We start from the raw sequence: 12,886 nt of genomic DNA, 5'->3' as shown, positions 1-12,886 counted from the left end.
TTTTGGAATAAGCATTTGTTCTCTCTCTCTCTCTCTCTCTCTCTCTATATATATATATATAGAGAGAGAGAGAGAGAACATGTTGTTATTATTAAAAAATGTAATATATAGTATTCTTTCATTCATCAAAAAAAATATATAGTATTCTTTCGTTTTTTTAATTTTTTAAATACACCACATCAAAATAGTGATTCAAAAAACATTCCAAATGGTGATTGGCGAATCATTCTGGCTGAAATCCCATGGGTGATGCCCTGATGGGTGATAACTAGGCCTTGCCAAACGCAATTTCATTCTTAATTCCACCTAAGTGCTGATACAACAAGGGAACAGGGATTTCAGATTTGACATGAGTTTGGCTCAAACCGAACCCCACCGGTCTAAAATCTAAAATGAATATAGAATACGAAGTCTATCTATAATTCTATACTCAACTGATGCTAATATTTATAAGGAAAATTTTCTTAAACTACCCTTATGGTTTAGCTAATTGACTAACTCTATCCTTACTGTTTATTTAACTATTGTCTTTCACTACTCTTTTATGATTGTCTAAAACTCCCCTTATCATTAATGTTCCGTTATAAACCATTGACCATTCATATGTGACATCACGTGACTGTTATATTTTTGAAAATCCCTAATTTACCCTTTTATGATAGAATATGCCCTTTTCAGTTTGGACAAAACGATTCTGCCCTAAAATGCTGTATGGATCGTTGTTGGCACAACAAATTTTGCCGGACCGATTTATGGGAAACATGGAGGATCACCATCGTCAGCACCGTTCCAATTTCTAGGAAAATGGCTGACAAATGCTATGACAATAGGAATAATAAAATCTTGTTGTGGTTGTTGCTGTTACTGACACTGCTGCTTTCCCTATCAGTTTTCTCCAAATAGAGCTGCAGGTCGAGGTTTCTCTCCCTATTCACAATCGGCTTCTGTGAACATAGTCATCGAATTAAGATCCCTCGTTAAGCTTCATCAAGCTCTCCCTCGCTTTCCCTCTCATCTTTTTCTTATTTATCAATGTGATGAAATTGCTAAGAAATCGCTAGTAATTCCTTCTTGGAACCACGCTTGGTTTATTTTTGCCGGTGACCAGATAAAGCTTGTCCCTTTTAGTTCATGTTTTGCAATTTTTAAGATTTTTAACATTTTCATATCTCATATTTGATTGTGATGCACCTCAGTCTAGGAATGGCAATGGGGCGGAGCACCCCCTCCCCGTCGCCGCCCCAAAGTCAAGATACTTGGACCCGTGCCCAGTGGAAGGGTGGGACCTCCGCTCCCATTTGGGGACGAGTAATCCCTGAATTTTTACCGCTCCAAGGTAATTTCTTAAAAATTTATTTATTTTATGAACAATTTATATATTTAATATAAGAATTTGAGGATATTTTAAGAATTGAATTATAATAATTTAGGGGTACGAATTATAAGATTCTAGGATTTTAAGAATTTAGGCTGAGTTTGGAAGGAGTACAAATGCAAATATGTAGAGTGCAAAACTTTATGTTTTGTATTATTTTGTATGTATTTACGCTGTACATATTTGCATTTGTACTTTTTCCAAACTGAACACTGGGGAAAACTTAGAGATATTTTAAATATCAGTATCAAACCTAAAGATATTTTACTAATTTTACCTTCGAGTTCAGGAAATTATATACAAATTCGTCCCCGACCCGTCTCCGATTCGGAGATAAAATATTTTTCTCGTCCCCACCCCATCCCCTTTTAGGGTCGGAGAAAACATGCCCCATTCGAGGCAGGGCCCTGGTTTTACGGGAGAAATTACCATCCCTACTCGGTCCCAAGACGTGATTTTGAGGAAGAGTTGCACCTCTAGAAGAAAGGACCCCTCTCTTCTTTTTGCTATCATCATTGGCTTTGGGTTCCTCTCAAGCTGCTGCAGTTAGGTCATCTTCAAAACCACTCCAATCTGAGTCAAATAAGACAGAGACCAATACTAACTTGGAATCAAAGCCCTTGACTAAATAAATAATCAGAAAATCGGGATGTAATTCAGACGAGAGAGCATGAGTGCGATAGATATATTGCTATGCTATTTTGGGCATCGTGCATTGCTGTAATGGAGACGAAAAACAGAAATGGAGAGAGACACAGAAAACGAAGGCAGAAACAGAAAACAGAGACAGGCAAAAACGAAGACAGGAACGGAGACGAAGATGGAGCAGCAATCTACTTTCTATCTTTCTGAAATTTTTCATCCATTGGGTTTTATTTTAAAAATTTAAGGAATAGTGAAAGACAAATTTGAAAATTTGATTTTTCCATTAGCACTTAACGATAAAATCAATTGTCAAAAACAGTAGGCGTGACCGCATAGTGCAAAACAACAGTAAGAATAGAATCAATCAATTAAACTACACCATAAAAGTTAATTTAAGAAACTTACCCTATTTATTAATCTTCCAATGCTGCAATCAATGTTTTGGCAAGGTCTACCTCAAACTTAAAACGGCCCTGAATCCTACTAAAGTAATAATGCAGTTTACCACTTAGCCTAACCCACTGACATCTCTTCTTCAATAAAGGGATATGCATCAAACTCAAACTAAAAGGTAAATTCTATTGCTTTATCATCATTAATTGACCAAATTTAATTAAACTTTTTAGTAACTTGGGAGCTCAAACATTAGTTGATACGTTACTGATAAAACTATCATGTGCCTGACACGGACAACTGAGAGGTATCAGCAGGCACCAAGGGAATAACAGCACCAAAAATACGAGAACTTAAGAGGGAAAAGAATGGCTGATCCATATTGTTCGTTGTACATTCATCCAAACAAGAACCACCTTCAACAACAGGTCCCGGGAGAATAGCTGTGTAAGCTTTTTGTTTAGAAGCTAGATAATACAGTTCTTAACAAAAAAGAAGTAACAAAAAAAGAAATTTAAAATAAAATAAAAACAAAAATACAAAGAAAGCCCTAGACACTACCTGCAAAATGACCGTTTGGAGACATCGGAAGAGAATTTTCTGGACTCAAAGGGTGGCATGTATGTTATACAGCATATACTGAGAATCCCCCTAGTCATCTTAAGCTCCAAACTTCGTAGTCCTTGTATTTAGAGCTTATTCATGCTCCAGTCCTCTCAACACCTTCATATCAATCAATCTTCACAGACGAATAGATTTTCCGGACAAACCAGAAGCATGCATAGAAGCCAATTGTCCCGGTCAAAACAAAAAATGAATACGAAATGATCAACATATATCCAAAATACAGGATGCCTGAAACCAACTTGGTGATTTCCAATTTTGTGAAGAAGTAGAATATGGAGTAGAGGAATAGGTAGAGGGCAGAGGATCCGGATGTCAGATAAGCCCTCCACCACCAATTATAATCTTCACTGCACAGCTGGAAGTAGCAAAGCACGACTGTTATCTCAGCACAGGTGATGAGAAGGATAACAAAGACAATGAAGAGAAACCCAAAGATGTAGTAGAACTGATTCAGCCATATGGATGTCAAGATGAAGAAGAGTTCAATAAAGACAGCACCGAAGGGTAGTATGCCTCCGATTAGTATAGAAAAGGCAGGCTTCATGTACCATGCCTGCTCTGGTATCTGCCTGGGAATCTTGTTTGTCTTCACTGGATACTCGATTGCTGGCTTTTTGAATCCCAAATAACTACCCACAAAAACCAATGGCACTGATATGCCAAACCATAAAAACACAAGAGCGAACATAGTCCCAAAGGGCACTGCCCCTGAAGATTGCTCCCCCCAAATTAGAGCATTCAGAACAAAGAAGATGGAGAAAAGTATTGCAGGGAACATAAAGGCAGTTTTCAAGGTATTCTTCTTCCACTCCGAGCCTTTGAACATTTTATACAAGCGAGCTGAGGAGTAGCCTCCAAATAAGCCCATGAAAACCCACAAGAGAACCATAGCCGTCATCAGACCCCCTCGGTTTGAAGGTGAGAGGAAACCCAACAATGCAAATATCATAGTAACAAGTGTCATTCCAAAGATCTGAACTCCCGTCCCAGCATAAACACAGAGTAGCCCAGAATTGATTGGTGACCTGAAAACATCTCCATGAACAAGTTTCCATCCTGTTTCTTCTTGTGCTTCATCCTGGGTCTCTAACTGATTGTAATTGGCAATATCTCTGTAAAGAGTTCTCATCATAATCATGGCCACCATTCCAGAAAGAAAGAGGACAATCATCAAAGAGTTGATTATGGAGAACCAGTGTATCTGATCATCATTCATGAGAAGGTAGGTGTCCCAACGAGAAGCCCACTTAACTTCGCTAGGCTGCAGAAAGACTAAACTCAGTCCTCAGGGTTATGGAAAGGAAAGGGAACAAATCAACATAGGAGCAGCAAGTAGGTACCTTAAAAGAGACCTCATAGGTGAATACAATCTCCTTATCTGCATCAACCTCCTGTGGAACAGTGCCACCTTGAATCATGTTTTTAGTGTTTGGGCTGCACGTTACCAACTGAGGGTTCTTCTCATCCCACTCCTTATACTCATGATTAATACTGTTAAAGAATCAAGTGAGAACAGGAAATAACATGTATAGAATCCAATATGATAACTGGTTTACATTAAGCTGAAATACTTTGGGAATGTAAAAATGGAAGAAATGAATCTGCACATGATGTAAAAGCAACATGCATACTAGTAATGCATAGCCAGCACATTAGGACACCTCTGAAGTCTGAACTAATGGTCAACAGTGCATTAAGACAGCTAAAAACTGATGAGCTAGTCATGTCAAAACTTGGGAAAACTGAAATTGCATCCCACATATAATAACATGCATCTCAGTAAAATGTAGCCACTAGCCAGTATACTAGGACACCTCTGAAACTAATGGTATTAACCAAGCCATGACTTAAGACACCTGCCAAGACTTGCATCGGACACAACCTCTTGTAAGCCAGTATTATGGAGTTATTGGAATATTGAAAAGCTGAAGTTGGAATTTTGTCAATTATCTTTCAGCCTATTTGTCAAGTGTCAAACTGGTCTAAATTGTGTGATTTTGGCATTATTAGATAGGCTATTCAGCTATATACGCAACAAGACTAGAATCTTGTAAATCTAACGAGTTTGAAGAGATTTATGGTAAGACATCAGTTTTTTTTATCAATAACGCATTCATTAGCAACTTCATTAAATCAGGAAAAAGATGATTACAAAGAAGAAGAAAAACACTCTTGTCTTCCACATACAGCTTAAGCACTTAAGAAAAGAAAAGGAAATGGAAGCAGTAGTTTACAAATTGGCCCAAAACATTGAGTCCCTTTCTACCCTTTTGTTAGGAACTTGCCTAACTCAGGGCTCTTCGAGGGGCCAACCTCCTGATATCTTGGAAGGAAAGAGAGAGAGAGAGAGAGAGAGGGGGAGAGAGAGAGAGAGAGAGAGAGAGAGAGTTTAATGCTGAAAGAGTTTAATTCTGAAAGAGTCCTCCTTTATTCCTTTTTGGCTCTACTACTTATAGTGTTACAATCTTGACTGTTACAGCTGTTACAAGTGGATGGCAGTTGTGACAAGTGGCTGCTGATGTGGCCTCTTCTTGTAACTGACTAACTGCCTTCTGTTGGTCTGTTCCAACAGTCTTGACAGTCCAATTGGGTGGCAGTTGTTACAAGTGGATGGCGGTTATTACAAGTGGCTGGTTAGTTGAGCTGATGTGGCCTCCTCTTGTAAAACTAACTAACTGCCTTCTGTTGGTCTGTTCCAACAGTCTTGACAATACCCCCTTCCTTTAGAGTGACCTTGCCCTCAAGGTCTAATGCAGGAAATTTGATTGCAGATCTAAGTAGGAAAATTTGAGTCCATGTGCATGAATATGGGCTGATCTGGGTCTCCTCTTTGCTTTGTCAGTGTTGCAAGACTGATGGGCCTGGGGCCCTTGCATGTCTGCCCTTGTAGATGGACTGTAGAGTTTCCTGATGTGAAGTCCATGGTGAGACGGGCCAAGTCACAGACCACGGGTCCTAGTTGTCTTAACCATTGAATGCCTAGTACCACGTCCGCTCCACTGAGATGGAGAGGATATAGGTCCACCGCAAACTGATGACCCTGAATCTTTAGTGGTAGGCTCATGCAAATGCTATTGCAAGAGAGGCTGTTACCGTTGGCCATATGAACCATAAAGGCTGTTGTTGGCTGAACCAGAAGTCCCATTTTATCTACCAAGACTTGGGTTATGAAGTTAAGGGAGCTGCCACTGTCTATGAGGATTGACACTTGGCGCCCTACAATCAGCCCTGCAACTCTCATTGTTTGAGGGGACGCAAGTCCCATAAGGGCTTGTAAGGATATTTCAGGCGTGCCATTGGATTGTATTCCCAACCTGGGTTAGATTCCCCGCAACCGGGGATGTCGTCTTCCTCTTCAGCATCTGTTTGGAGGAGAAACGCTTGTTGTTTCTTGCAGCGATGGCCCAGCTCAAATTTCTCTTCGCAGTTGTAACAGAGACCTTTGTCTCTACGGGCTTGCATCTCTGCCCAAGTCAGCCGTTTGAAAGGAACCAGTGGGCCTGGGCCCAGTACTCCTTCCTCCTTGTCTGGTGCTGTTGTCTTTTCTTGCTCCCTTCTGGCTTCTGGACCCCATGGTCGCTGCACCTTTCTTGCTAGACTGAACTTGTCCTCATATAATCTTGCTAGTGCTGCCACATTGATGATGGAAGTGGGCTGCATCGCCTTCACTTCCAGTCGCAATTCTTCCTTTAGGCTGCCGACGAAGCTTCCCACCAGCGCCTTCTCAGTCCATCCTTGGACTCTCACGACCAACCTTTTGAACTCCATCTGGTATTCTTTTACTGATCCCACATGCCGCAGTTTTGCCAAGTTTTCATCAAGATCTTCGAACCCCGATGATCCAAAACGGACAGTCATGGCATCCGTGAAGTCTTCCTAGGTTTGACGGGGGTGCCCCCTTCGGTACCATTGAAACCAAAGGATAGCTTCCCCTTCAAGAAGTGTAGAAGCCAGAGCTACCCTATCCTATCCCAGTGTTTCACGGAAATCGAAATACCTTTCTGCTTTGAGAATCCAGGGGGTTGGGTCTCCGCCTGAGAATATGGGGAAGTCGATTTTGGCTATTCGTGTTGCCGCCCCTGTTCTGCGACTGCTTTCATTGTTGCGCTCTTTGGGGCTTCCTCTGTCAATGTTTGTTGCCCCCTGCTCCTGTCGATGGAGGAGAGCAGTGAAGTTTTCCTTCAATTCTTTGAGATCAGAAGACATTCAATGGATCTCAACTTCCATCTGATCCACTCGGGTGTCTACTGATGTGTTTCTTGTGTTGGTCATGTTGGCTCTGATACCAAATTGTTAGGAACCTGCCTAACTCAGGGCTCTTCGAGGGACCAACCTCCTAAATTCTTGGGAGAGAGAAAGAGAGAGAGAGAGTTTAATGTTGAAAGTCTTTAATTCTGAAAGAGTCCTCCTTTATTCCTTTTTGGCTCTACTATTTATAGTGTTACAATCTTGACTGTTACAGCTGTTACAAGTGGATGGCAGTTGTGACAAGTGGCTGCTGATGTGGCCTCTTCTTGTAACTGACTAACTGCCTTCTGTTTGTCTGTTCCAACAGTCTTGACAGTCCAATTGGGTGGCAGTTGTTACAAGTGGATGGCGGTTATTACAAGTGGCTGGTTAGTTGAGCTGATGTGGCCTCCTCTTGTAAAACTAACTAATTGCCTTCTGTTGGTCTGTTCCAACACTCTTGACACCTTTGTTTAGCTATTCCATCAGCCAAGGAATTAGCCGATCTTTGAACCCACCTCATCTTCACTTCCATCTCCCTCACCAGCCACTTAAACTTTTTCCTCTCTATACTGTAATTCCATAGGCTACTGTTATCTTTATTCAGCCACCCTATTTCCACCATAGAGTCCCCTTCAATTATGATTTTGCTGATATTCATCTCCTTGGCTTTCTGGTTCTCTTCCATAACTACATAAATCTCAGCTCTAAGGGAGTCTCCCACTCCAATTGGGCCTGAGTATAATGCAGAAATGACCGCCATTCTCATCCCTAAAAACACCTCCAATCCCTAACTGTCTAGGGTTCCCTCTACTACTGCCATCAAAATTCAGTTTTAAGAATCCAGCAGGTGAGGGGGTCCAAGGCACTCATTGCTGATTTGCTCTGTGAACAGTTTGCAATTTCTCCCCACTTCCTCAGCATGTCATCCACTGTGTAATCTGTAAAATAGCACTAAGGATTTCAGCCACTGTACGACCCTAATATGAATTGTGGCCCTCAGTTCATTAGCCCCCCCTCTCGACTTCTGAAAAGATCCCGGAGTTTCTTTCTTCCCATAGTGACCAACATACTACAGCCCTCAGTCCCCTTCACATAATCTTTCCTCTTTTCACTCTCCACCTGAAAAAAGAAGGGGAGAATAGACTCGGAATGTTTGATGGGGGATTCCAGCTACACCCAAAGAGAGAAAAGGCCCACTCCCAAACAAACTTTGCATATTGGCAAGATACCAGTAAGTGGAAGCCAGTTTCCCCCTCCGCTTTGCAAAGAACACACCAATGAGGAGACAAGTAAGCATTGGGTCTCTTTTTTCAGAGCAAATCACCAGTGTTAATTCTTTCTAGATAGGCTTCCCAACAAAAACTACCAACCCTGGGAGGGATTGGTCTACACCAAACCTCCTTAACCATGAAAGGGGGGGTAACAAGATCAGTGGACTGGCTTAAAACTTTAAAGAATGAAGCACAAGAAAAAGAGCCAGTTGGGGTAGGGGTCCAAATTCAAGAGTCCATGTTTGAGGGGTCTAAGAAGACATTATCAAGGAGATCAAGGAGGCTCGAGATACTGTCAAGGTTTGAGTCCCTCACAGCCCTTCTCAAACCCAGGTTCCACCCAGGCCCAGAATTGGAAGAGGAAGGGGTGATGAAAGAAGAAACTGGCTTAAGGTCCAAAAGAGAATACAAAGAAGGAAACTGATCTTTTAAAGGTACAGTCCCCACCTAAATCTGTTCCACTTTTTAGTACCTTATAAGAGCTTCTTTACCAACCATGTATACCCTAGCAAGACTCCTCTATATTCCTATCTTTAAATGTTGAAGAGTTTTATACATTATAATATAACTGAATGGTATCATCATCATCATTATCATCTAAGCCTTATCCCAACTATATGAGGTAAGCTACATGTACATGGATCCTTGTGAACAGTTAGTAACTTAAGATTAACAGAAAAGTATGGACAGGTCCACCGCTGAATTCTGATTACCACTGCAGACCTATGACATTTCAAAATGCCAATTACCCCCACCCTATACACCAATGCCTACCCGTGAAATGGCATCAATTCCAAACTGGCACCTACCCTAACTGTACGTTGGGCCGATGAATTCTGCTGCTGGGCTGAACCGTCATTCTCCCTAGGATTAATGGGTTAACAAAGTCAAAACAATAGTTTGTTCTAAACAGGCTGCATATTTTCCAGCAACAGCTACTGTATCAAGAATTATCAGCTGGGAACATGGTCATCATAAAAATATAAAAATGCCATAAATTTGCAAAATTGATAACAGAAAAGAAGTGAGAAAGGCACAACACCTATTAGGTGTGACCTCAAATCCAACAATACGAGCTGAATTGGTCTCAGAATCCTCATGATATATGACCCTGAAGCTGAGGTGGTTATTGATAAAATGTTTCTCATCTTTACTCTGCAAAGGCATATTAAAATGAAAACCAAAAAAAAAGGTACAAGAATTAGAAGTTGTGAAAAGAACATGTGCAACTTACACCAGCATAGTTTCCCTTGAACCCAACACGGTACCCATGTTCATAACTTGTAGCTGGTGTTCCATCCCTCCTTTGTCGAAGAACTGCAACAGGAAGGTTGTCCAAAATCCTGTTCAAACATCAAGTAGATGTCCACTAAGTATACTTGGATATTAACAAAAATATATCATTCAGCTAAACCTCATGGTCATTTTACCAAAAAAGAAAGGACCAATAGAACTATATTGTGGTAAAAGTTCTGCAGAGGAACCAAAATACAAACAATCATACAAACAAAACGGATGACAACTAATAGGTAAAAGACCATCACAAAACTGGTGAACTTACATGTTTACTCGATATTCATCATTTATTTTCTCCTTAAAGTTCTTTGCAGCTCCAGCATCAAGTTTTACTCGACAGGCTACTTTACAGGACTCTTCCTCTCTCATTTTGAACTGGAGCACATGTGATAACTTTTTTATCAACAAAAAACAAAACAAAAAAAAAAGTAGCATGTGAAAGTTAAAAAGTAAAACATTAGGATAGAGCTAAGTTTCCCATTATAGACAACAAAGTGAAAGACCAACTCTTTTTAGAATGGAAGCAACAGAAAAAAACAAAGCAAAAGCCTCACCGTATAGACAGAATTCTCTATGCGGTCACCTCGAAGAACCTCTCCCAAATTTTCTGCGCTGTTCATAATCTTTTTAGGCTTACAGTACTTCAGGAAATAGTAATCATAAGGAAGTTGTGTCTTTGTGGATGAGAGCTTGTTCACTTTGACATAAAGGGGATCACCCTGTGTGAAGGCAGGACAACCATGAAACCAATATCACAAATTGAACAGAAATTAGCTTAAAGAGCAAACAAACTATCAAATGATTGAACATATATAATGTAAACAATTATTTATCAATATATATATATATATATATAATGTAAACAATTAAGTTCATACAGCAAGCCCTCCCCAGACAGACAAATATGGAGTATAAATCAGGTCAGTCAAAAATGTCAATCAAATATATGAGCAATGCTAGCCATGCCCGTCCACAGTCATAACAGCACAACCACCATCATCCCCAAGGAGTAGTCATATACTTGGTCCATTACATTGTTCCTCCTAGTCAGTGATATAGACGACCATATGACCATGAAATGTGAAGGCAGGACAACCATGAAACCAATATCACAAATTGAACAGAAATTAGCTTAAAGAGCAAACAAACTATCAAATGATTGAACATATATAATGTAAACAATTATTTATCAATATATATATATATATATATAATGTAAACAATTAAGTTCATACAGCAAGCCCTCCCCAGACAGACAAATATGGAGTATAAATCAGGTCAGTCAAAAATGTCAATCAAATATATGAGCAATGCTAGCCATGCCCGTCCACAGTCATAACAGCACAACCACCATCATCCCCAAGGAGTAGTCATATACTTGGTCCATTACATTGTTCCTCCTAGTCAGTGATATAGACGACCATATGACCATGAAAATATATGGCTAGATTTGTTTCAAATATATTGTCAAAATAAAACAATACTAAGTTTAATGTTCATCTAGTTATTAACAATTTCAGACTTGCAACAGTCTAGCAGAATCTCTTGCTTTAGGTGGTGCATGAAGACGTTGTATAAACACTTCAATACCAGGAACTAGCCTCTAAACTTTCTTGTCTTATTGTTAAGAAATGAAAAGGTTTGCAATTAAATATGCAAACTTTAATGACATGGTTATTGAGGAGGAAGCTCGGTAGAGGCCAAATACAGATAGAGTATACAACTGAAAGATCCCAAAACAACAACCAAGATCCAAACAACTGAATTGAAGTTAATCCATCAATTTTCAAGAGAGAGGTTCAAAGAAAGGATGCAATAATCACGCAAAACTACAGTCTGAAGCCTCTAATGTTCAAATCTGCCGCCACATCCACGCACTGGAATCCAATCAAAGATCTAAGGTTTCTACTACATCATATCATCCGATTAGAATGTTCAATGAAACATACAACTATAAAACTCCAGATCCAGAAAATTAAGACAGACCAACCAACGTATTAAAACCCAAAACCCTAGATCCAGAACCATGTCAGACAAAAACAAACAACCCCAATTAACAGAAAGTTGAAAGAAGCGACCAAAAACAACAAACAAGTAACCAAGACTTAGGCGAACTAAGATCTGGCCAACATTAAAGGAAACCAGTTAAAATTCACTGGACGATAAACAAAAGGTGATGAAAGAACATACCCTTGAGAAATCGCGAGGAGCAACACCTGGGAGATAAAACGAATGCGCAGAAGAAATGAGGAGAAGGGCGAGGAAGAGGGTGGTGATCCACACGGATCTACCCATCTTCTGTCTCGAAGGAAGAAACAGCAACAGAAAACCAAGAGAAGAGCAACAGATGAGAACTCACGAAAAATACAGCTTTCTTCTTTTGCTTCTTCAAGACTACGAGACTTAGAGAGAGAGAGAGAGAGAGAGAGAGAGAGAGGGTATTTTTATTAAGTAAATCTGGCGGAATTAATTCTAAGCAAGGATTATGATAGAGAGTTTGGCGAGCAGTACCCCCCTCCCCCATCTGAATCATTTCGACCGGTGGGACATGTCTTAGACATTACATCGTTACCGTTCATTTTTCCTAGATCAGACGATTATGGATTTCCAACCAGTGACCATTTTTTGGGTGATGCTTAATTTCGAAGGGAACAGGGAAGAAAGAAGAGCCCGTCTAATTGCGGAATCCATTGTCAATTGCTACTTTTAAGTTTTAACACAGAAAGAAAGCCCATCGAGCCCAAAAAGACGCACGTGCTCACTTGCATTCAAATGAAGAAAATGGGTGGAGTGAGTAGCTTTGCGTGTTTCTTCTCACTTCGAATTTAACAAAAACTTAATGTTGGGCCCATTGAAAGATGTGAGCTGGCCCAGTCGTAAGATTTCCGATCTACAATCTCCCATTCTCCTTTCGGGTTGGGGGGGCCTTAACTCCTTATGGGTTAGCGATATGGGTTTTCCTGTGAGATCCGGGTAGGTGTAGACCTAAGTACGTCGGTCCAGCCATGGCCCACTTAGAGGGAGAAAGAGCTTACAAAGGCAATCTGTG

At 40.3% G+C, this 12,886-nt stretch overlaps 1 protein-coding gene across 1 annotated transcript; it reads right to left on the bottom strand.

Annotated features, from left to right (window-relative positions):
• Positions 1-2,766: 2,766 nt before the first annotated feature.
• LOC148846952 (transmembrane 9 superfamily member 7) lies at positions 2,767-12,517 on the bottom strand. Its single transcript, XM_088947976.1, has 7 exons — positions 12,028-12,517; positions 10,392-10,556; positions 10,103-10,212; positions 9,776-9,884; positions 9,584-9,696; positions 4,381-4,531; positions 2,767-4,301 (listed from the first exon to the last, which is right to left on the bottom strand). Exons 1-7 carry the CDS (start codon positions 12,130-12,132, stop codon positions 3,144-3,146), a joined length of 1,911 nt encoding a protein of 636 aa, XP_088804102.1. The 5' UTR covers positions 12,133-12,517; the 3' UTR covers positions 2,767-3,143.
• Between the last annotated feature and the right edge of the window lie 369 nt (positions 12,518-12,886).

This window comes from Nelumbo lutea, chromosome 6, assembly GCF_056320005.1.
Source record: "Nelumbo lutea isolate HS-2025 chromosome 6, American lotus-T2T, whole genome shotgun sequence".
Lineage (NCBI taxonomy): Eukaryota > Viridiplantae > Streptophyta > Magnoliopsida > Proteales > Nelumbonaceae > Nelumbo > Nelumbo lutea.
Note: the sequence above shows the minus strand (reverse complement) of the source record. Positions and strands in the feature narration are given on the sequence as shown.